The sequence below is a fragment of the Arvicanthis niloticus genome, chromosome 5 (assembly GCF_011762505.2).
Source record: "Arvicanthis niloticus isolate mArvNil1 chromosome 5, mArvNil1.pat.X, whole genome shotgun sequence".
In the NCBI taxonomy this organism is placed as follows: Eukaryota; Metazoa; Chordata; class Mammalia; order Rodentia; family Muridae; genus Arvicanthis; species Arvicanthis niloticus.
In genome coordinates this window covers 36567322-36591453 of record NC_047662.1, presented here as the reverse complement: position 1 = coordinate 36591453, position 24132 = coordinate 36567322, and the positions used below count along the sequence as shown (strand labels likewise).

At 41.6% G+C, this 24132-nt stretch overlaps 2 protein-coding genes across 5 annotated transcripts in view; both read left to right on the top strand.

Annotated features, from left to right (window-relative positions):
* Gpbp1l1 (GC-rich promoter binding protein 1 like 1) overlaps positions 1 to 17045 on the top strand; it is a 37963-nt gene extending 20918 nt beyond the window's left edge. For all 3 annotated transcript variants that reach the window (XM_034503745.2, XM_076934396.1, XM_034503746.2), the window contains 7 exons: positions 302 to 374; positions 2017 to 2210; positions 11047 to 11187; positions 12288 to 12452; positions 13666 to 13790; positions 14702 to 14804; positions 15947 to 17045. In XM_034503745.2, coding sequence (XP_034359636.1) covers positions 302 to 374; positions 2017 to 2210; positions 11047 to 11187; positions 12288 to 12452; positions 13666 to 13790; positions 14702 to 14804; positions 15947 to 16099 — 954 coding nt within the window. In that variant the 3' untranslated portion in view covers positions 16100 to 17045. The remainder of the gene's footprint in view (positions 1 to 301; positions 375 to 2016; positions 2211 to 11046; positions 11188 to 12287; positions 12453 to 13665; positions 13791 to 14701; positions 14805 to 15946) is intronic.
* A 2364-nt stretch (positions 17046 to 19409) lies between these two features.
* On the top strand, positions 19410 to 22880 carry Ccdc17 (coiled-coil domain containing 17). 2 transcript variants are annotated; one of them, XM_076934395.1, is made up of 13 exons: positions 19410 to 19705; positions 19831 to 19902; positions 20064 to 20169; positions 20249 to 20408; positions 20487 to 20570; positions 20650 to 20768; positions 20978 to 21091; positions 21308 to 21438; positions 21548 to 21642; positions 21767 to 21970; positions 22098 to 22302; positions 22369 to 22479; positions 22639 to 22880. In XM_076934395.1, the coding sequence occupies exons 1-13, from the start codon at positions 19583 to 19585 to the stop codon at positions 22780 to 22782; spliced, it is 1668 nt and encodes a 555-aa protein (XP_076790510.1). In that variant the 5' UTR covers positions 19410 to 19582; the 3' UTR covers positions 22783 to 22880. The 2 variants fall into 2 exon arrangements, with proteins under 2 accessions (XP_076790510.1, XP_034358010.1); XM_034502119.2 differs by having other exon boundaries at positions 19410 to 19756.
* The last annotated feature ends 1252 nt before the right edge of the window (positions 22881 to 24132 follow it).

Here is a 24132-nt window from a genome sequence, read left to right as displayed (position 1 = left end):
CAGCGTTCTGTGACTTTCTATGCCTCCTTTTTCATACTCACCCTATGGAAAGATGGAAAACTGCATGTTTATATGTTATGTATATCTATATGTATAAGAACTCCTATAACAAAGGAAATAAAATTCAAGATACAAATAATGCCTGTTACTTCAGCATATTACTTGTTACATTTTTGATATATTATTAAATTAGTTGGATCTAATATTAATAATTATTTAGTTGCTTTGGTGGTGATTACTACTTTGAAAATTTTTCAGTAATGAGCATTTTGTATCAACTATTTATATCCCTTTTTTCTAGCCTTCTTTGAATCCAGAAGCTGGCAAACAGAATCAGCCATGCAGACCTATTGGGACCCCTTCTGGAGTGTGGGGTAGGTAGATTTGACTGTATTAAAAGCACAGCTTGAAATTCTTTATGACAGGTGAGAGAAATAAAACTCCTTACTCCTTTTTTTTTATTATTTTGTTCTCAATTTTTGTATCTTCAGCCCTTTGCCTGAAGTAGCCAACACCAGATAGCTTCTTCATTAAGTTAGCTCTTCATCTACAAGATAGGAAAATATTCTATACCCATAAAACCATCCAAGCATAATAAGCTTAGAGGACCCTATTTGGGAAATGGGTTTTTGCTGTTTGGTGGATTTTCTGACAGTTTGAGTAGTTTTAGCTTGAACTGTCTACTTGAGAGTATATTGTTAACGATTTGTTGATACTTAGGAGAGAGATGTGCAGCATGTGTGCATATGTACCTGTGAGTTCAGATGGCCTTGATGTCCAGAATAGGATGTTAGACTCTCTGGAGCTAGAGTTACAGGTGACATGGGTCCTGGGACCTGAGCTGAGGTCTGCTAGAGCAGTATAAACTGAGCAGTCTCACCAGATCTGCTGATTGGTAGTGGTGGTTTTTTGAGACAGGATCTCAGAGATCTATCTCTCTCTGCCTCATCACTGACTTTATAGGTTTGCTCCACCACAGAGATCCACCTACCTCACCGTCTTACTTGGTTGTGCCTGATGATCACCGTCCATCTTACAAGCTAAACACTCTCTAAGGACTGCTAATCTTGTGTTGCAAGACTGTCTTATAAACTTGGTGATTCGTATGCTGGGGTGTTTGTTTGTTTCATAAAGTTACTAAATGTACCTTTTTTTTTTTTTTTAAACAAAAAAAAGGAATGGCTGGGCCTTTAATTCTAACACTTGGAAAGTAGATATAGTTGAATGTCTCTGAGTTCAAGGACAGCCTAGTCCCTATACAGGCTTCCAGGCTACCCAGAGAAACCGGGTCTCGAAAATAAATAAATTAATTAATTAATTAATTTAAGGGATTGGAGAGGTGGCTCAGTGGTTAAGAGTACTGACTTCTCTTCTAGAGGACCAGGGTTTGATTCCCAGCATCCACATGGCAACTTATAATATTTGTAACTTCAGGATATATTCAGCACCCTCCTCTGGCCTCCTTAAGTACTAGGCATGCATGTGGTATGCAGACAAAACACTCATGCACATTGAATAAGTAAATTTTAAAAATTTGAAAACTTTTGCGATTTTTTTTTTCCCAGTGGTGTCTTTTGTATTGTTTTAGTAGAGTGTTTGGGGAAATGAGCACATGCATTAACATACAGTGGGAAAAGATCAACCCTGGCTGGTTTTCTTCAGGAGCCATCACCCTCATTTTTCAACACTGTCTCATTTATCTAATATTCACCATGTATGCTAAACTGGCTGGCTGGTAAATCTTAGGGACTCAACTGTCTTTCTTTTCATTGCTAAGATCACAAGCATTTGTACCTGGTTTTTTAAAACATGGGTTCCTGAGCTCATACTTGTGCTGGCATGGTATACCCACCCATAGTATCTTATTTTCAAGAATTTGTTAAGTGAACACAAAGTAATGTTTGTCCCCTGGCCTCAGCTTCATCTCCTATGTTGAGGTGAGGCTATTGTTTAAACTGTTTGGTTTTGCTTGTCAAAGGTGTGACCTTCCTTTGTGTCTCCACTCATATTTCACAGAAAATCCACCTAGTGCCAAGCAACCCTCAAAGATGCTAGTCATCAAAAAAATTTCCAAAGAGGATCCTGCTGCTGCCTTTTCTGCTGCATTCACCTCCTCAGGATCCCACCATGCAAATGGGAACAAAGTATCAACTATGGTCCCAAGTGTCTATAAGAACTTGGTTCCTAAGCCTGCACCACCTCCCTCTAAGGTATGAGTTGCAGTCATTACAGGAATGTTGAGACACAAGATTAGTAATAAGTCAGATCTTTAATATATTTGTATATTTGAAAATTATTTGTTTTTCCTATAGAGTTAGACTTCCATCACCAGACTTTGGCAGTGCCAGCTGACTAGCTTCATTTTTGTAGTCTTGATCCTTGTTATTTCCTTTAATAGTGTTAACATCTATGTGATCAGACAAGCTGAATACTTGGCTGCAGCTTCCCCTCTTTATCTTCTTCCCTTACTCCCTTCAGCCAAACAATTATCTCCGTTATTCTTTTTCTTTGTCCTTGTTTAGGACTTTGTCACTTTGCACACCCTTGTATTTCTTCATCTTCATACTTCTGCTAAAATGATCATCCTTAAATGGTTGAATACACTTGGCCACATTGTCACATACCTATACTCAGCTACTCAGAAGGATGGTGCAGGAAAATGAGTTGAATCTAAGACTTCTGGTCTGGGTAACATATCAAGAGATTCCATCTCTAACGGGGATGAGGGGATAGTATATCATTCTACTCCTATGTCTGTTCAGTGGCTTCAAGCTTTATTAGAATGGTAAGTGTTTTTCTCTGAAGAGCCCCACACAGGTGCTCTAGTCTGCTCTCACCTTTGTTGTCTGTTACTACTGTGGCTGCTCACTTTCACACCCCTTTAAAACCATAGAAACAAGCCCAGGGTGGTGATATGCATGCATTTAATCCTGCCAGTTGGGCCACAGATAATACCTGTCAGCAATCAATGGTAAACATCTATTTTTATTGTTTTTAATTGTGCACAGGTATGTGTGTCTGTGTCTTACGTGTGTGCAGGTACCCTGGGAGCCTAGAGGCTCTAGATCTGCTGGAGCTGGAATTATCATCCAGAGGTGCTGGGAACCAAGCTCCTTTTGAAGGGCACCTAGCCCTACTAACTACTGCACCATCTCCAGGTCCCTGCCACTTGTGCTGCTGGATTTTTCCCCCCCCTATTGGTTTTTCAAGATGAGGTTTCTGTGTAGCCCTGGTTTTGGAACTCACTCTGTAGATCAGGCTGGCCTCAGACTCAGAGATCTGCGTACCTCTAACTCCTGAGTGCTAGGATTAAAGGTATATGCCACCATGCTTGGGCCATAAAAGTATATTCCCTATTTTATTGCTTCTATTTTTCTCTTAACTAGGAAAAAATTCCTCTTGATGCTTCTGCCATCCTCTTTGTGGTTATATTCATACAAAGATTAGTCCTACGTCTCCATCATTGCACGACACAGTCTTTCTTTAGTTTCAGCACTTCCCACTCAGTTTACTTCCCTCTTTTACGTGTAACCCTTAAGGCTGAAAATAATTCATTTCTAGCACAATTTAAAAGGCACTCAAGCCGGGCAATGGTGGTTCATGTCTTTAATCCCAGCACTTGAGAGGCAGAGGCAGACGGTTTTCTGAGTTCAAGGCCAGCCTGGTCTACAGAGTGAGTTCCAGGACAGCCAGAGCTACACAGAGAAACCTTGTCTCCAAAAAAAAAAAAAAATTAATTAAAAAAAAAAATCAATCCAGGGCTGGAGAGATGGCTCAGAGGTTAAGAGTACCAACTGCTCTTCTAGAGGTCCTGAGTTCAATTCCCAGCAACCACATGGTGGCTCACAACCATCTGTAATGGGATCTGATGCCCTCTTTTGGTGTATCTAAAGACAGGAATGGTGGTGCTCATATACATTAAAGAAATAAATAAAAAAAAAATCAATTCGTTTAATTATTTTTTTTAAAAAAAGGCACTCAAAATTGCTTGGACAAGTTTCAGTCTGCACAGATTCACATGAAACATATTGCTATCTAAGATCAGACCGTAGAGAGCAGCATTGGTTCATCATTCATGGTGTGGTTGGTTTTATTTCATTTTATTTATTTTTTTTGGTTTTTTTGAGACAGGGTTTCTCTGTGTAGCCCTGGCTGTACTGGAACCCACTCTGTAGACCGGATGGCCTTGAACTCAGAAATCTGCCTGGTGGGATTAAAGGTGTGTGCCACCACCACTGCCCGGCCATGTGGTTGGTTCTTATGAGCAGTACAAAGTAGATTCTGTTATGATTTTTGTGCTAAATAGCTGGATATAGCAGTACAGGCTTGAAATTGAACCACAGACTTTTTTTTAAAAGATTCTAAGTTCATTTCAACTAAATTAAGTTACTGAATACAAATCATTAAGAGCAACACCAGTGTAGACAATGGTCATCCACCAATGTTTTACCAAGAAAGATTTGGGGGACTCTTTGGAGTATGGTGGATAGCCAGAGTTTGGAGAGTGTTTGACATTAAAGAAGAGACAATTAAAGAGGTTCTAAGATCAGCACACATTAGACATGTGGGTGGTGACTGGGCTATTTTATTATCCTCAGTAGCATTGTAAGGTAATACTAAGACTTGTAATGTCTTTTCTTAAAATATATATTTGTGTATGTCATATGTGTATGCTAGAGTGTATACAGGAAGTATGAGGTTGACATTAAGCAATTCAACCTAGAGATTGCTGATTAAGTTAGTCTAGCTAACTCACTTGCTTCAGGGACTCAACTCATCCCTTGTCTTCTTTCTGGGTGCTTGAGTTACTTGGGGGTTTGGGGGAGACAGAAACAACATTTGTGCTATATTTGCATACATGTTTTCTTGGGTGTTGGGGATTCAAACTCAGAGTGTTGACACAACTAGAGCAGCAAACAGCTTAGCCACTGAGTCTCTGCCTAGGCTCCTAACAGAGTCGTTACTACAGTAAAAAGATTATTATTTGTTTTACAGTAAATCAGATTATCTAGGCAAGAGAATAGACACGAAGGAATGGGGAAAGAACTTTGGTTGAAGCAGTTAAAATATTACCAATAAATTATAATTCAGGAATAAAAAATCATATTCTATCACAGATTATAAGAGCTAAGTTTAAAGTAGCAGTAATGCTTATTAATACTTGTCACTTGCTGGTAACAAGTTGAGGAAAATAACTTGGATCAGGCAAAATGTCCTGATACACACTTTTCATCCTAGCAGTATAGGTAGGCAGATAACTGGAGTTCAAAGCCAGAGCTCCCAGGCCAGAGAGGTGTCCATGGTGAGACCTTATCTCCAAAAAAGGTTTTTCTTATTTACAACTAGAAAACTTGTGGTGACTTTTGAGTTGAGGACTTAAGAGAATAAAGCAGCAGGTAGAATTGCACACACCTGGATCTGAGTCAGGTGGATTGTGGATTTGGGACCAGCCTAAGCTGCTTGACAAGACTCTAGAATGTAGAGATACAGAAATCTTTAGGCAGCTGTCATGGGGCAACTTTAAATGCCTGTGAAGGTGGAAGTCCTAACCTGGTGTAATCATGGTCCTAGATTTAATCCCCAGCACCAAGAAGAGAGTTAGTTTATCTGAGTACATCATAGCGCTGCTCTTCAAAGTTGCAAAGAAAGTCTGTTTACCTCATGGTGGCCATAAAGAGCTAACACAAGAAGCAGCAGCCAGGAAACTGATAACCCCTGCAAGACCATACCACTAATTACTAACTTCTTTCATTAGGGCCACCAACCTACTAAAATTTTTAACACTTTCCTTTTATTTGGGACCAGATCATCTACATATGGCCTTTTCTGGGTTTTGTTTTCTTCTGGGTTTTTGGTTGGTTTTGGTTTGTTTTTGTTTGTGGGGGGGTGTTTGGGTTTTTTTTGTTTTTGTTTTGTTTTTTTTTTTTTTTTTTTTAGATTTTATTCATTTATTTTATGTATGTGAATACACTGCAGCTGTCTTCAGACACAACAGAATAGGGCATTGGATCCCATTACAGATGGTTGTGAGCTATCATGTGGTTGCTGGGAATTGAACTTGGGACCAGTGCTCTTAACCACTGAGCCATCTCTCCAGCTGTTTATGGGTTATTTTAAATCTAAACTATGATAGAGACTTTTATTAGTACTGCTTTTATATAGTGTGTGCAGTGTGTGTCAGTGTCTTTGTCTTAGATTCTGTGGCACACATAAAGATCTGATAACAACTTGTCAGGAGTCTTCAGTCCACCCTGTCAGTCTCAGACATTGAATTCAGGTTGGCAGGCTGAGCAGCAGGTACCTCCACCTCTGAGTCACTTCATCCACCCTCCAGCAGTTACCTCTGTAAGGTAACAGTTTCGGGACTGCAGAGAGAGTTGTACAGTGAACCTTGATCTATTCTCAGCACTCCATGGTGCTTCACAACCATTTGTAACTCCAGTTCCAGGGAATTCAACACCAGCTGGCATCTGCAGGCACTAGGCATGCCCATGGTGCCGAGACATACATACAGACAAAATACCCATACACATAAAAATTTTTTTAAATCTTAGAAAATAATCTAGAAGGAACTTTAACACCAGAGTTTTGAGGTAGACAAATTGTCATTTTGGTCTTTCTTTGTACAGTGACTGTGGGGAGGTTTCATAGGTAGGGGTGTGTGTGTGTGTGTGTGTGTGTGTGTGTGTGTGTGTGTGTGTGTGTGTGTGTGTGTGTGTTGTGGAGGTGGTAACCCTCACTTTTTAACTTTTTAGTGAAAAGCAACAACACTTTATGAAATATTTAACTGGCATAAAGTAAGTGTCACTAGTGTTTATTACCAACATGGCAAGCACATGAATGTTTTAGCCATTCTTAAGAATTTATTATTAAGCAGAATGCCATGATCCTCCAGTTCCAGGGGATTCTCTGCTTGCCTCCACTGTCATCAGCCGTGACTCTCATGCACATACACAAGGCAAAACACTGGTGCACATAAAATAAATTTAAAGAAAAGAGTTTTTAACAGTATAAAAATATATGACAATGTCTTCAAGGGTTTCAAATGTTTTAAGGGTGAAAAGTGACAAGGATAAAATTATGACAGAGCTTAACTCCAGTTTAGCCCTTTTGTTATGAAGACAGAAGACAGAATGCTAATATACTCTTGTCCTTTTAAAAACGGATGATACTTGTGCTCAGATAAAGTGTTTTCTGTACTTGCATGCGGGTTGGAGTGTGAATCCTAGCACCTATATTTTAAAATAAAACAAAAAACTAGGTGTACATCTATCTGTAAGCCCAGAGCTGATGGTATGATGAAGTTAGGCCAGTTCCACAGTCTAGCTGAGATGGCACGCGCGCGCACGCACACACACACACACACACACACACACACACACACACACACACACACACACACACACACACAGGCACCCAGAGGTAATGATACCTTAATCAGGAAGCTGAGTTGGGCAATGCAGGGTGTCATAGTAGTAAATGGGGAAGTAAATTAAAGAAAAATAGAGGGGAGGGGGGAATAGTGGTCTGTAAGTTCTAGGCCAGCCTAACTACATAGTGAGACTTTGTCTTGGATGGATGGATGATAGGTAGATAGATGGGTACAATGACTATAGCATTCTCCCTTGGGAAACTGAGTTAACTATGAGTACCTTGAAGATGACGTGTTTATAAAGTGGCTGGAGTTCAGATCTGTAGAACTGAAGTAAATCAAGGTAGGCTTAGCAGCCTGCCTATAATTATACTTCTTACAAAGTGAAGACCTGGAATCTTCTCAGCAGCTAGCCAGCAAGCTTTGAGTGAAATTGACAGAACCTGCCCCTCATTGAGTTAAGGTGAGGAGTAATGCAGAGTAGGTCCCAATGTTGGTTGTGAGCTTCCACTTACATACTCACTTGCCTGCGTGCAAACATGGATATGTACATGTACACTACACACAGAGACTTATGAAAAAAATATAAAATGAGTTTATTAGTCATTACCCAAAAATGAAGGCAGAATATTTCATATTTAAAATAAATGTGATTAAATCTGGCTTCCATGTGGGAAGTAGTGAAAAATGGTTGAATAGAGGCATAGTTTTACATGTTTACATAATTTTAGCAACTGAAACTGACTAGTTACACATAACTAGTTTTTCTAATGAAGTTAACAAGGAAAAGATAACAGAATGGTTTGGATGAGTAGGTAAAGGCACTTGTCATCATGACTAAGAAACTGAGTTTAATCCCGGGAACCCATATGTTCCAAGAAGATAATTGACTGCCACAAGTTGTACTGAATTCTATGTGCATTTCTGCACCCACATGAACACAGTGGAAATAGTAATATTCTTAAAGGTAAGAGAATATTGAGTTTTGAGTACTAAATTCCATCTGCATTGTACGCACACACACACGTGCACGTGAAAATACTTTTTAAAAGACAAAATAATATTGAGCCTTATTACTATTCTTAGTAATAAGCATTATGTCATTCTCATAATGTGTTTTGAAAGTTGACCTTTTAATATAAGAGCAAAAGTTTTGGGTTTTTTTGTGTGCGAAACAGATGTTTTATAGACTAAATTAAATGAAAATATCAGAAAGTAGGTGTTAGCGCCTATGAGCCCATGATACCTGATCAATAACTGAGAATTCTATTTGGCAGAAAAATGATGGTAGTCAAAGACTGAGAGAAAACACTTCTGCTTGACTTCTTGCCTCTGGCTTAAGTATTGAGCTCACAAATGAAAGATAATAAACAGAAGTTGAATGGTACAAAAGAATACTTTAAGAGAAAAAATAAAATTTCTCAGGATAAAGCTTACTAGTAGAGCCCTTTTCATGCACAAATTTGAAAACCATGTTTGATAATAAAATTAAGCTCACTTTAGGGAGTTTTTACTTAGTAATCAAATAATAAAAATTATAATACCATGAACTACTTATAGTATTTAGAGTAGCTAAGACGGAAGATAGCAAATTCCAAGCCAAAATGAGCTGCATAGCTCCCATCTGGAGGCATGGTAGGACCAGGCATGGGGCAGTTATCTATCCTATTGTGTTCATAGTCACTGAACACTAGATGAAGTAGAAATGTTTCTGCTTTGTATATAAAAGAGTATTTTGCCTGTAAGTATTTCTGAGCATCAACTGCATGCCTGGTTGTATAGGGGCCAGATCACCAGGAACTGGAATTAATAGATAATTGTAAGCCTCTGTATGGTGCTGAGGGTGGAACCCTGGGTCCTGTGGATGACCAGCCAGTAGTATTAATCACTATCTTAGCTAGGGTTTTATTGCTGTAAGAGACAACATGATCAAGGCAGCTCTTATAAAGGAAAACATTTAATGGCTTACAGTTCAGAGATTTAGTCTGTTATCATGGTGGGAACAATGGCAACATTTAGGCAGACATGGTTCTGGAGAAGGAGCTGGGAGTTCTACATCTTTTTCCACAGGCAGCAGAAGGAAACTGTGTGCCACACTGGCCATTGCTTGAGCATAGGAGACCTCAGGAGCAAGGCTTCACCACCTAATACCTTATGAGACAAGAATTTAAACACATCGTCTATGGGACCATACCTATCCAACCCACCATGAGCACTGAGACATCTCTGCCCTCCCATTCGTGTTTTATGCATGACATGCAGGCCTGTCAATAAAACTTCTTTAGCACTGTAACAGTGTTGCTTTGCCCAGAGGCAACAGTGTAAAGGCAGGTTTTCTGATGGCATGCTATAATTCTGAGACACAATCACAAATTAGCTTTGATGAGTGACTGAACACAAACATCTTCTTTTCCATAAGTGTAAGAAAAAATATTTGGGCCTGAAGACATGGTCCAGTAGTTAAGAGTAGTCATTGTCCTTACAGAGGACCTAGGCTCAAACCCAAGTTCTACATGGTGCTCACAGTCATCCACAATTCCAATCTCAGGGTGTTCAAATCTTTCTGACTTCTTTGGACACCAGGCACACACTTGCTGCACATGTATATATAACAAACAAAATAGAAAGTTCTTCATTCTGATTGGGTAAATGTCTCTAGCTTCTTATACATCTTTTTTGAGACTTAGGAAAGTTTTTTTTGTTTTGTTTTTTTGTTTTCAAAAAAAGAAGTTATGCTCATTAGCTGAGTAATAGTGAACAAATTACATAGCTGTATTTTACTCAGCATTATTTGCTAAAAATAGACATAATAATCGCACATCATTGTCTTAAGAATTAAACATTAGGAAGGTGGGTAAGAGCTTGTACTGTGTCGTGGAAAGGAGTTCTTCTCATAGAAACTCTTTCTTGTAAGTCTTCCGTGTGTTTTGGGAAATAAGTAGTTTTGCATTTACTTATGTTCCACTCTGTTGACCTCTGTCATCTTCTTTGGTCTCTTTGTTTTTCAATACAGGGTTCCTCATGTAACAGCCCTGGAACTTTCTCTGTGGATCATGCTGGCCTTTGGCCTTGAACTCAGAGATTTGCTCAAGTGTTGGGATTAAAGATATGACCACTACAATCATCCCTCTTTCATCTCTTTAAGACAGTGTGATTGACTAAAATAATGGAGTATTCATTCCACCTGTACTATAGCTGTTATAGCCATGGCCAGGTCCCACAAAACTGAGCCAAAGAAGGGCTTTGGATTTAAACAAGAACTGTGTGCCATTTACAGTATGCATCCTAGCATGGAAGTAGCCTAGCACTATTAAAATCTCTAGAAAACTGCATTTTTTTTTCTGATATGTTTTGTGGAAATTAATTATCACACACGTATACATACACACAAGAATTATAGAGGTCAGGGGTTCTAAATGAGTGGAAATTTTGCTTCTAGTGCAATCAAATGCTTTGAGAACTATCATGGTAAAGAAAGCTATTGAACCTGCTCAGCACAGCTCATGACCTTTCTATTCGCCATCTGTCTAAACTCAGAAAGGTTACATACATGTTAACAAGTAAATTCTGGGAACTTCATTCCCACATAACATCTCACACGTTCCTGTGATTTTGCAAGCTAAGCTTCTGTGCACATGTTGCTTTTAACTGATGTATTCTTTATTCCTATACAGCCCAACGCATGGAAAGCTAACAGAATGGAACACAAATCTGGATCCCTTTCCTCTAGCCGGGAGTCTGCTTTTACCAATCCAATTTCTGTTACTAAACCAGTGGTACTAGCTGCTGGTGCAGTTCTCAGCTCTCCCAAAGAGGTAAGTGAGAATAACTGTAGGGCAGCCTTTTTAAATACTGCCTTTATGTAGCCCATGAGGATGACCTTTAATGTCTAATCCTCCTGCCTGTGTCCCCAGCTCACAAGCACATACACCTATCTTACGCCCTATTTTATACAGTTCTGGGGATCAAACCCAAGACTCTACTTATATGGTAGGTGAGCACTTTGTCCACTGAGTCACATGTGCCCTCAATAAGTTGGCATCCCCCCCTTTAAAAGATTGTGTGTGTGTGTGTATGTGTTTTTACCTGGATGTATATATGTACCCCATGATTTTCTGGTTACTGTGGAGGTAAGAAGAGGGTGTCCAATTGCCTGCATCTGGAGTTTCAGGAAGTTACAGGTTTTGTGTGATTGCCTGGAACTGAACCCAGATCCTGTGGAAGAGCAGCCAGTACTCTGAACTGATGAGCCATCTTTTCATCCCAATTATTTCTTACAAAATTATAAAAGAATAATTTTATTTAAGTTGTCACCTTCAACAGTGTGTGGTTGTGCATGCCTAAATGACAGTACAGCCTGAGGCAAATTTATTATAAATTCCTAGCTGGGCTGGGCAGCAGGTCTTTACACACACTCATACTCACACACACAATCTTAGACTTCTCTATTTATTTGCATTAAGGTTTGCAGTGTAAAGTATAAGTACAACAAACACCATTTCTATTGTGACTATACTTACATGATTACCTTCTTTATTGATGTCTTTCATAGGCATCAGATAGGAAGTCACTTGGTAGTCTAAGTGCTTTGCAGTAAACTATGGTTGATGTTCCCCTGGTTTCTGCAGAGGGATGAAAATAGGTGTGTCATATAAACCAGGACTCTGTATTCTAGAAATTCTACAAAACCAATGTTTTTTAAATAAACTGGTTTGTGGGTGGTTTTTGTTGTTGCTTTATATATATGGGTGTTTTGTCTGCATGTATATGTCTCAGAACCCTTAAGTTAAAGAACATTGTGAGCTGCCCAGTAGGTTCTGAGAATTAAATCTGGGTTCCTTCAGAGAATAGCCAATGCTGTTTCTAGTTCTTGTGATTTGCTGGTAGGAGCAATCTGTTTGTGCTGTCTGCACAGAGTCCCTCCAGTACTACCCCTCCGATTGAGATCGGCTCCTCTCGCCTGACCAAATTGACCCGACGAACCACGGACAGGAAGAGTGAGTTTCTGAAGACTCTGAAGGATGAACGAAATGGAGACTGCTCAGAAAGTAGAGACTGTGACAAGCTGGAGGGGCTGAGAGTATGGAATTTTTCTGGTGTACTATGTATTTTCTTTTGTTATATGTATTTTTCTTTCTTTAACTTTTTTAAATTGTGTGTGAGTTTGTCCATGTTTCACAGTCCCATTAGTGGAGGTCAGAAACTTGGAGGCATCAAAGTCAAACCACCAAGTTTGGTTGCAATTTCTTTTACCCACTGAACCATCTCACCAGCCCTCTTGTTTTTGGTTTGGTTTGGGTTTTGTTTGTTGGTTTGGTTTGGTTTTTGTTTTTTTAGACAGGATCTCACTATGTATCTCTGGCTCTCCTGGAACTCACTGTTAGACCAGGCTGTCCTCAAATTCATTGAGATCCATCTGCCTCTGTCTCCTCAGAGCTGGATTAAAGGTATGTGGAACACCAAATCCAGCCCAGCCTTGATACTTTAATGTGTGGAAGGAACATTTGAATGTGACACATTTTACATTTAATTCATAGGATTTGATAAGAATGATTGCACTACGCTAAGAATTAAAGCAGGGATTGCCATGTGTGGATTTTATATTTTGTGGTGTGTATAATTGCTGTCTCTTGAGGTTATCCTCAAAATGTAGTCATGAGTGCTGGTGAGATGGCTCAAAGGGTGAGGCCGCTTCCCCTGACTCTACGCCCCAGTTGCCAGGCTTAAGCTTGGATACCATTGCCAGCCCCTTTTCTTAATTAAATTAATTCTCTTACTGTTAAATTTATGTGTTTTTTGTAGGAATAATCCCTCATCAAATGAGTTTTATATATTTCCTCCCTATCTCTTCCTGTCTTTGTTGGGTCTTGCTGCATTGAATTCTTGATGTTGGTGTTTCTGCCACCTCCAGTACTAGGATGTGCTGCCCTGCTGTTCCCTTCTCTAAAGAATGTCTTCCACAGAGCAAAAGCTTGCTTTTAACGAAGCCCAATTAAGGTTTTGTGGATTGTTCATATGTTCCTTTACCTAATAGTCATATAGTGTTCAAGATGTGTGCTGGTTCCTGTTTATATCAGGTGTCCTTTGCACTTCTGATTTGGATCAGTGCACCCCACCCCCTCTTGGTGTTAGATGTTCTGTATCTCCCAACTTTCCCAGTTAGTTTATTGGCACAGCTGGTCTCGGTTTTGAAATGAGAAAAACCTGTGTAGATGGAGGGTGGGGCGTGGTCTGGAAAACATGTTCTCACACCTCAGGATTGTTGGTTGCATTCATCCCTTTCCTCATTACAGTTGGAGGTCAGCCACACACCTGAACCAAAGGAAAATGGAGAACAAGGTTGTCTTCAGAATGGTCTTTCTCTACCCATGGTAGAGGAAGGGGAGGTCTTGTCACACTCTCTAGAAGCAGAGCACAGGTGAGGATAAGATGTATGGCATGTGAGACCCTTAAAAGTACTTAAAACGTAAGGGGTGTGGTCATGAAATCCTAATTACTCACACTGTATTCCCCCCCGTGTTAGACTATTTAGGGGCCGTAGTCAGGTGCACAAGGATTTTCCACAAATGTGTTGCTGTCCCCATCTGAGCAATTACTGTAAAGTATCTTTAAAGGGGCTTTGATGCCTGGGAATCCTATATATGGAACCAACTGGCTAACCGAAAGCCTTGCAAACATAAGAGTAATCTGCTATATACAACCTACCAAGTATGACAGTACTTTTTTGAGACCCTTTAATACAGTTCCTCATGTTGCAGTGACCCCTCCCCAATCATAACATTATTTTCTTTGCTACTTCATAAATGTTATGTTGCTACTGTTACGAGTTGTAAGTATCTGACATGTAGGATATCTGATACACAATCCCTGTGAAAGGGCCATTGGACTCCCAGTGGGGTAGGAACCCACAGGTTGAGAACTACTTATCTAGAGGAACCTCAGAGGATAGTACAATTATAAAAGAATTCCACGATGCTGTGAAATTGAACAAGCTATGGACTCATTTGTTGTGCTCATTTGTTCATAAGGAACAAAGCGTAATTTCTTCTTCCTTTTCTGGGTCTATGCAAAGATTCCTTACAGTGGGGATTTTGAGATTTTATTTTGTTATTTCTATTATCTTTTCCAGTATTTCATTTTCCCTTAAACCATTAAGAGCCTTTATTTACTTAGGAGCACCTGAGTAACTTGTCCTACCAGAGAGAATACAAAATTCCTTTGCTAGTGTTCATTGGCCCTGGACAAACTTTTCCTGTGGGTGCTACTGGGCTCCACAGTCAGGATTACTAGCATGTTGTCTTTGCTTGTCTGTCCTTTTGCCTACTCCAGGTTATTAAAAGCAATGGGATGGCAGGAATATCCTGAAAATGATGAGAGTTGCCTTCCACTCACGGAGGATGAACTCAAGGAGTTCCACATGCGAACAGAGCAGGTTTGTACTGAGCTCAGCCTTCACTGACACCAAGTTAAATGTTTCAACTTCTTTGCCCTTAGAAAATTCTAGTGTTTATTTGCAGTTTGAGGGCCAATTTTTGCTGACAGGATCTCACCAGGTATGGTAGTACATGCCTTTAATCCCAGCCTAGGTTTAGAGTTTTATGACAGCCAGGGCTACACAGAGAAACCGTATCTCAAAGCAAAATAGACCAAAAAAAAAAAAAAAAAAACAAAAAAAAAAAACAAAAAAAGAACCCGCAGACCTCACTTTACAGTCCTGAGTAGTTTGGAACACACTATGTAGAATAGGCTACCTTGAACCTACAGCAATCCTCCTGCCTCTGCCTCATAGTTACTGAGATGACAGCCATGTGTTGGCTAGCAAGGAAGCAATAAAATTGAGAGACTTAAACTACCACAGTAGTATAGCACAGTGTCTGTCAGTTCATTTCCACAGTAGGAATAAAAAAATATAGAGCCCAGGCCAGTGACTAGCAGACCTGAAGGGCGCAGGTGCCATGCTCAGAGCTCTAACCCTTTATCTCGAAAGTTCAGGAAGGTCGGAGCTCCTGTGTAGTCTTGAGAACCTCACTTACCCTCTGCAGCATAAACCGTGGGCTGGAGAGAGACGGGTCAGAGGTGAGGGTGGCATGGAGTGCTTGCATAGGAGCTGGTTTTGATTCTTGGCACCCATGTTGGCTTAGAACCACATGTAATTCCAGCTTTAAAGGATTTGAGAGCTCCAGCTTTCATAGGCATCACACACATAATTAAAAATAAATATCTTTAAAGCATAAATGATACCTGCTAAGTCTCACAATAGGGCCGTATTGGAAAGGGAAGAAACTGTTTGGATGACCCAGCTTTGGTTGCATACATCTTTATGCCTAGAACCTGAGGCATAAACAGATTTCTGAATTTGAGGCCAGCATGGTCTACATAGTGTTCCAGGACTATATAGTAAGACACTGTCTCAAAACAAAAGAAATGAAATCCTTGTAAGACTCATCTCCACATTGAAGTTTGAAAAGTACTGCTTTAAGAGATGTTAGATCTCTTGGGATTCCCCTCTAGATACTTCTCTAGACCTGTGTAGTCATTGAAGGATTTTTATTTTCTTTCTCCTATACTCTGTAGCTACGAAGAAATGGGTTTGGAAAGAATGGCTTCTTACAAAGCCGTAGTTCCAGCCTGCTCTCCCCATGGAGAAGCACTTGCATTGCAGAGTGTGAGGACTCGGACACGGAAACAAGCAGTAGTGAGACGTCCGACGACGACGCCTGGAAGTAGAACTATAAATGCTCACAGTTGACCTGCCCCGCTGAGCTCAGCCTTGTGTTTAGAGAATATAAAGTGTTCTTTTCCTTTTCTTACGTTGTTGAATACTTCATGCACAAGGGAAATAATCACATCCCCAAGAGAGAGCAGTTGTCTTGCTTAGCTTTTGTTCTTCCCTGTTATCTGCTTAATAGGCATTTGTGTGGTGGGAATTTTTAAGCACACACAGTACCTGTGGGGCTGTGCACAAGTGGGAGCTGTCGGGGCAAAGACGCAGGGAGGAGATGCTGCTCTGCTCAGCAGCTTCTACTACCAGCCCTTGGGCACTCACCCTGTGCTCAAGCAATCATTGTCAATGACAAAGTGACTATTGAAGTTATAATTGTATTAAATTAATGCTAATAATCTGGATATTTTATTTTATTTTATTTTTGGCTGCTGGGGTAACTTAGCCCTTAACCAAGCATATGTGGTTGTTTTTGGTTTTTTGGGGTTTTTTTTTCTTTTCTTTTCTTTTCTTTTTTTTTTTTTTTTTTTTTTTTTTTTTTTTTTTTTTTTTTTTGGTACAGCTGTAAAATATTTGGATATAGGAAATGTTATTCTTGCAGCCTTGATATTCAGGGTGGATTGTAAAATATGAATTTTTGTGAGATTTCAAAGATTAAGATTATTTTGATAACATTATTTACAGATTTAAAAGATGTGGTTACCACAAGTCTGTTGAGGGGAAAAACTACTGCATAAAATAACTAACGTGGAATAAATATTTTGCATCAGTTTGGATTGTCTTGTGTAAGAAATATATTTTCTTTAAAATTAGAGAGTGGATTCTTTTTTTAGGGGAAATATTTTTAGAAATCTGGGGGAAAACTGAATTCAGCCCCACCTTTTTCTCTTTTCAGCAAAAAAATCTTGATGTGGAAAAACCTGTGCAATAAATTATTCATAATAAACTACATTTTCTTTCCCGAAAGAATTTTTTAGCGCCCAGGATTTATCAATATACCTGGGTTTGGAGACCTTTTTACCCCGTCTTGGTTTTGTTTTATGCGTATGTGTTTTTGCCTATGTGTATGTCTGTGAACACCATGCAATACTGATTCCCAGAGGAGGGCTGGTCCTCTGGAAGAGCAGCTCTGAACTGCTGTTGAGCCAAGTGTCCAGCCACCAATATGAACCTTTCAAAGAAGGCCTGACTCACGTTTCCTACTTAATAAAATGGGTGCATGGGAGTGACTGAATAAAGTAAGATGGCAGTGGAGATGGAGTAATGAGAATGACTCATTATGGAGTTAGCATTTGCCCACTAAGTCTTACACCTTTCCATCCTTGGAAACTTTCACGTGGTGGAAGGAGAAATGGTTTCTCCAGTTTGTTCTCTGAGTTGTATATGTGAACCTGAATGACATGCACACGTACATACAGAATAGATAACAAGGCTGAAGAGATGGCTGGTCAGCAGCGCCTGCTGCTTTTGCAGTTTTCATGGTTGTGGTTCCACACCTGTGTCTATTTTAGGGCCACCAAGATGGTTCAATGAGTAAGTTATGTCACCAAGTTTGAGGATTTTGGTTTGATTCATGGGATACACATGATGAAAGCAGATAAATGTCTCCCTTGGCATGATACCTTACCTTGGCCTGCCTGTGCTAACACATACATGCCCAAACTAAATGTTAAGATGTGTTAAGGAAATTCACAGCTGGAGATTCTAGCTCATTGGCAGAACACTTACATGCATTCCATGCCCAAGGACCTGGATCTACTACCTGAAACCACTAAAAATTTAAAAACAAAACAAAACTTTCTACTTTCAGTATAATGCTCATGTAACCCATTTAAAATATATATGTATGTATGTATGTATGTATGTGCTGGAATTGGAGGGATGGCCCCATGGAATACTCACTAGCTGCTCTTTAAATGGTCCATAGTTCAAATGCAATTAGCAATCATAACCTAATGCCAGCTCCAGGGGATTCCTCTTCTAGCCACAATAGGGACTGAATGCATTGGTGTACAGGCATACATGCAGGCAAAATACCCATACACCAAAAAAGAAAAACTTTAATCCTATGAAGTAGCAATATTTTGTTGGGACACTGGAGAGAATGATCAGCTTTTATAAAATGTTTCAGAGCAGATACTCTGAAACATTTTGTAACTTGCACCTCATACTTTGGATGTTTTGGGGGGGGGAATACCCCAAGGACTGTCTTACTGAGGAAAGAAGGTTGCTTCATTAGATGCATGGATCTGTAGAGAGGATTTTCAATCCAGAAACATGTCTGCTCTTGTAAGGGTTCACATCCAAAAGACTTGTGTCTATATGATCTGGCTGGAATACAACCATACCCCTTAGTCCTCATCTTTAATCCCAAGCAATATATGTAAGGTTAGTTTGTAGAAAGAAGCACCATGTTTGAAAGTGATGTCTAATTGAGAATTGGACAAAGTGATAAATCAGAGGAATATCTAACCAAATGAGTCAGAGATGGGCTAAGCCCAACTCACACAGACCGGGAAAAAAATGCTACTTAAGAGCAGTGTAGGGAGAGAGTACATCTTGGAGTTATGTTGAGTGGAGTTCAGAAGCAGTTTTACTAAGTAGAACATTTCAATGAGAAGCTGAGAGAAGCCTGTTTGAATCAATTTGAGACAGAACAATTTAGTTGAGTCAGCCAGGCAGCTTTGAGGAAGACCTAGAGTGAGTTTATTCAGCAGTAAGTCTCAGAGGCTGAAAACATTCGAGGCCTAGATTCGCAGACAGCCAGTAAGCCTAGGAGATGACAATTCCATCAGGTGAATAAGTTTCTTTTACAAGTATGTGTAAAGGTGAAGAGAACTTGACCAGCAGAAAGAGCATGCTTAACTCCCAAGTAGTATCCTTTCCCTTCATCTGACAGGTAGTATTCTCCCCAACCCATCTCCCAGTTTTCATTACTGGGGCAGTTCAGATCATCCCTGTCCCAGAATGGGAGTTAGAAAGACTACTCCATTGTGTGTGTGATGGGTTAATTCTGTAAAAGATGAGTTTATGCAAAGGCATACTGCTAATATGAGATTCACCTGTGGGAATGTTCCCTACAGTGGAGAACAGCACTAGCTTGAATTTTGTCCATTTCAGAGGACAGCAGTGGTACAGATGACACTTGCCTATCAGAGGCTAGTTAAGGAGGCTGCCATTTCTATAGGCAAATCAAAGCTGCTTTTACATACTTGGCCAAACTCACTGCAATTGGAGGAACAAACTGTGACACTGTCTCACCCAGGCTCCACCCAAAGGAGGCAAGGCACATTGTCCAGGCCTGCCTAAGCCTGTACTCGCTGCCCAGGGAACTAGGGCACCTCCCCAAACATAAACAAATTCGAAGAACTTGGAGATTTAACAGAGTTGGTCTATTCTTTGTCCCTTTTCTCTCTTCTTTCCAGTCTGCCTTTTCTCTTTTACCACATCCTCTGTAGGACGCTAGTGTCTATAACAGATTCCATCCCATGGCCGATTACTCTGGGGAGTCAGGACTTTTGCCCTGTGAATCCTGTGATATGGTTTTCCGCTCCTGGGCTTTGTTGTCCACACACACCAAACGATTCTGCATTGGCCGGCTGACTCCGGAGGTAACACTTAAAACACAGCCTTCAGTAGCCATTGAACGACGGGGCACCAAGGTAAGGGCCGCCAGTGGCCACGGATAGGTTTTCCAGCAAGCAGTATTCTTAGGTTTTCATCTTCTTGCCCCCAGATTATGGCCCAAGAACAGAGCCGATCAGATCAGGAGTCCAGCACGTCTGCTCCAAAGAGGCTTTCAGAGGAGGTACCCACCCAACATGGTTACAAACTTCACATGTGTGATATGATCTCTGCGGGAGATCACCCAGAACAGAGATAGCGGGTCCGGGTTACTTGCAGGTGCAGTTGCTGAGACTGTCCCTATAGAAAATAAGTCCCTGGGCGACTGAGAGTCTCACTTCCCAGACTGCAGGGAGCCCTGGGGAGAGGTTGCGAACCTTGCAGGGAACCCGCCTCAGACGCCTGGAGGAGACGGAAGCGCAAAGGCGGGCCCTGGAGCTTCGCGGTGAAGGTGAGAGGTTGGGAGGCATAGACTCTGGGCCTTGGCGCTGTGTTAGGATTCACCCTGACTCCGCCCCTTTCTCCCTCAGAACTAAAACGGCGCCTCCGCAGCGTAGCGGGACCCAAGGGATTACCCCGCCCGTTCGTCTTGGAGCGAGAGCTCAGAGAATTTAGGGAAGAGGCCAGCCGGACGCGAGGAGCGCTGCAAACGCTGGGAGCCCGTGTCCAGGCATTACAGCCTCAGCCTACGTGAGCCCCAGCTTTGGTAGAAGGGCGTGTGAGGCGGGGCCTTGGGCGCAGGTCAGTGACATCATCTCCCTGCTCCAGCCGCCCGCAGGACCTCCGTAGGGTAGTGGATTTCTATTGCCTGCCGCTACGGTCCAACCCGGAAATGCTGGCTTCAGAGATCCGGTGAGGACCCCGGCGCCGGGTGGGCAGAGGCGCATGTTTGTTCAGTCTCGGAGATCGCTTTCTGCTTCCTACTTGCTAGGGTCCTGCGTGAGGCATACGTGCGCGGTGGAGGCCGGGACCCAGAAATTCTGGACAAAATATTGCAGCTGCAAGTGGAGGCGTCAGCCCTGGAATTGCTGCGGTCGCAAAACTGCAAGGGTGAACAAGAGGGTCCAGCCTAGAGGGCCTCTACACTGATAGTCCTAGACTTGGGAGGAGAAAAGGGTGTGAGGGAGAGCACCAGAATGGGAGGCACTTACACTCAAGGAAGGAAAACCCATTGCCAGCTGACAAAGCCAGGGTTGTGCAGAAACCCTTAACGTTGGAGAACTACATAACGGATGACGGGTTACTTTAATTCATCTTAGAAAAAGCAAGTGCCGCCTCTGAGGAAGTTCTAATGGTGGAAGCCGAAAACAGGTTCCTGGAGGCAGAAATCCTGGCCTTGCAAAGGCAGAAAATCCCGAGTTTGTCGCCCTGGGGTCAGTGAAAAATGCAGCCTCTCCCTAGACCATCCCTGGGAACCCAACTCTGAAGGGGTGAAGGGACCATGTCAGGAAAATGATGTCCATATCTGTAACGTCAGTTTCTGTCTATACATCTATACTTGTGTCTTTGGTTTATGACCCTGTACTCCCCCTGACTTAGAAAGTTTCCTGTTTCCTCAAGCTCAAGCCAGCTTTATTTTCTGTTTCTAGAACCCAGAGATCTCTTGCGACACCTGAGTAGAAGGTGCAATAACTCCCTCCTCCCTCCACCAGTTGCACCCACAATGCCACAGCTTACAAGTTCCTCAAAAGTCCAGAACTTCGATGACACTTCAAAGGCTGTGAGAAAGTCAGCGGAGTCGGGGTTGATGGCTGGCAACCCTTGACATGAGTTTGTGGAGCATGGGCAGATTGCAAATCTGTACGGCTGAACTCTTTTGTCCACAATAGATACTTAATGGAACCATGACAAGAAACTTGGGTCAGGATCTCCACTTCCTCCTACCAGCATCGGATATCGTAGGTTCTGCACCCTATGATCCTGGGTGAGGCCTGCTCCCTCCACAGCATTTTTTACTTAACCACTACTGACATTTATGGAGACCCACCCTAAACAGCCATCCAGGGTACTGGCTGGGTGGAGGCAGTAGGGGCTCTGTTTGTTTTCAGGGCTGGCCTTGTCATTTTCTATGACTTCCTGAGGGGCCTTGAGGCTTCTTGGATTTGGGTGCAGCTAACGACAAGCTTGGCTCGGGATGGACAGGATACTGGAGGGACCACAGCATTACCTCCAGCCCTTTGCTTGCCACCACCTTCAGCTCCTGGATCTATGGGCAACTATGCTATCCTTGCAAGCAGGCAGCCTGTGCCCAGGTTAGTAGGTATAGGTCATAAAGGCTGCACATTATGTTTAATCTGTATACTGGGCCCATTAACAGTCCTACAGTACCCTAGGAAGGGACTTCAGCTGTCTTCCAACATGGTTTTGGTTGTTTCACAGGCTGCCTCCATCACCACTGGTATCTTTGATCTGTGAACTACAGGCCTGGCAGGGAGTTACATGGGCACCACAACCAAAGGCTTGGACGTCACTATTGCTATTTGACCAAGATCTAAGGGTGCTTAGTGGCCGTTGGCGCCTCCCACTTCGGGTCCCCCCTCTTAACACCAGCCTCAGCCTTGCCCAGATGAATGAGATTCCCCAGGTAAGTGTAGAGGGTAGAGACTGGGTGCACCCCAAGATTCCAATGGAGTACCACTTCCTTTGTTAGGCAGGCCAGGCTGAGCTCTTTCTGAGGCTGGTAAATGCAAGAGATGCAGATGCCCAGACATTGGCAGAGATCAATCCAGCAAGTGTCCATGAATACCAGTACCCACCAATGGTAAGACCACTTCTGAGTCTAACTGGTCAGCCTGGTGGCCAAGCAGCTTCTATTAGTATGTACCAATACCTCCTTTTGATCTTACTCTTACCCATGAAACTCCAACATTTGTCATTTCTCTAGTTTTGCTTTAAACAAAACACCTTTCATGTTCTACAGGTGTCCAGTTCATCTTCCCTGGAATCGAGTTTCTTCACCCACAGTTCTGGCTTTGTTGACCCCCGACCTCCCACAGAAGAGGTTTTTGTCAGTGTCAAGGATAAAAATAAGCACGAGTCCTCACCAGTTTTGACCAATTTCTAGACCTGCAGTTTTTTAAATGGGGTCTTGTAGCAGTGGCAATTTGATCCTTAAATACTGTGTGACAACAAAGAACACTTAACCTAAACCCCCTAACTAGATTTTTCTTCTGCATTTATTTTCATTTTATAAAGCAGATCCAGGGGTAAATATTTAAATAATTTAATGCTAGGCAATTTAAATATTCAACTCTGAAAATGGCTAAGATTTAACAAAGCCAGTGTTGTCAAATTTCATTCAACTCTGCTTTCTCAGGACTTGTAGATAGAAATCTATCCAGGATCAAGCTTTCAATATAAAGGAAACTCCAGGATTAGATCCAAGGGCAGACCTCAGCCCAGTTATTTTCCAGCCATGTAGAGCATCATGTACTGGACCTAACCACAGATCCAACCAGCAAGGATCCTGCACTGCATATAAAGAATGTTCTCACTGGAAAAATGAGGAAAAACATGTTAGGAATTGAGTATAACAGTAGTTATTAAGAAGTCAGATACTCAGCCGGGCGGTGGTGGCGCACGCCTTTAATCCCAGCACTTGGGAGGCAGAGGCAGGTGGATTTCTGAGTTCGAGGCCAGCCTGGTCTACAGAGTGAGATCCAGGACAGCCAGGGCTACACAGAGAAACCCTGTCTCGAAAAACCAAAAAACAAACAAAAAAAGTCAGATACTCTTCAGCCAAGCTTTAGTGACTAGCACAAAAAAATATGAGAACTGGAGAAGTCATTTTGTACAACTCCATCCTCAGGACCAGGTGTATGACTCATGCACCCTGACTGTCCTAGCCCAATAGGATGGCAGTAACGCTGACCACCATCCCTCAATTAGACACTCAGAACTGATGGACCAGTTTGCCACTCAACACCATATCCCACAATGAGGTACTCCAGGGAGCCCAGGACCCTTCTGTATGTAGTCTTTCAAGTATTCCAGAACAAGGGCTTTGTTAAAATTAGCATATTTATTTTTATAGACAAAACTGCAGACAATATAACAATTCCACTTATTGACATATTGTAACCTTTCTATACAGAAAATAACATAACAGTCTTTGTTTTCCAGAGTCTTCTACTTGTTTCCCCCTACAGTGTGAGCATTTCAAATCAGAGCTTGAGTCTCTAACAACTGTTTTCCTCAGGAATCACTTCCCATGTTTCTACCAGTTTTCCCAGCATAGGATTGTGGCCTTAAATGGAAACCAGGTGAACATAAGATAGGCACAAACCAAGACCTGGGTCATATTCCATCATCCATTTTCAGCACCAAACTGATTTCTACCAGTTCTTGTTTAGCAAACAAACCCATCCAGGGACAGCACCACTGAAAGCTTACAAGGTAATTAAATCAGCCAAGT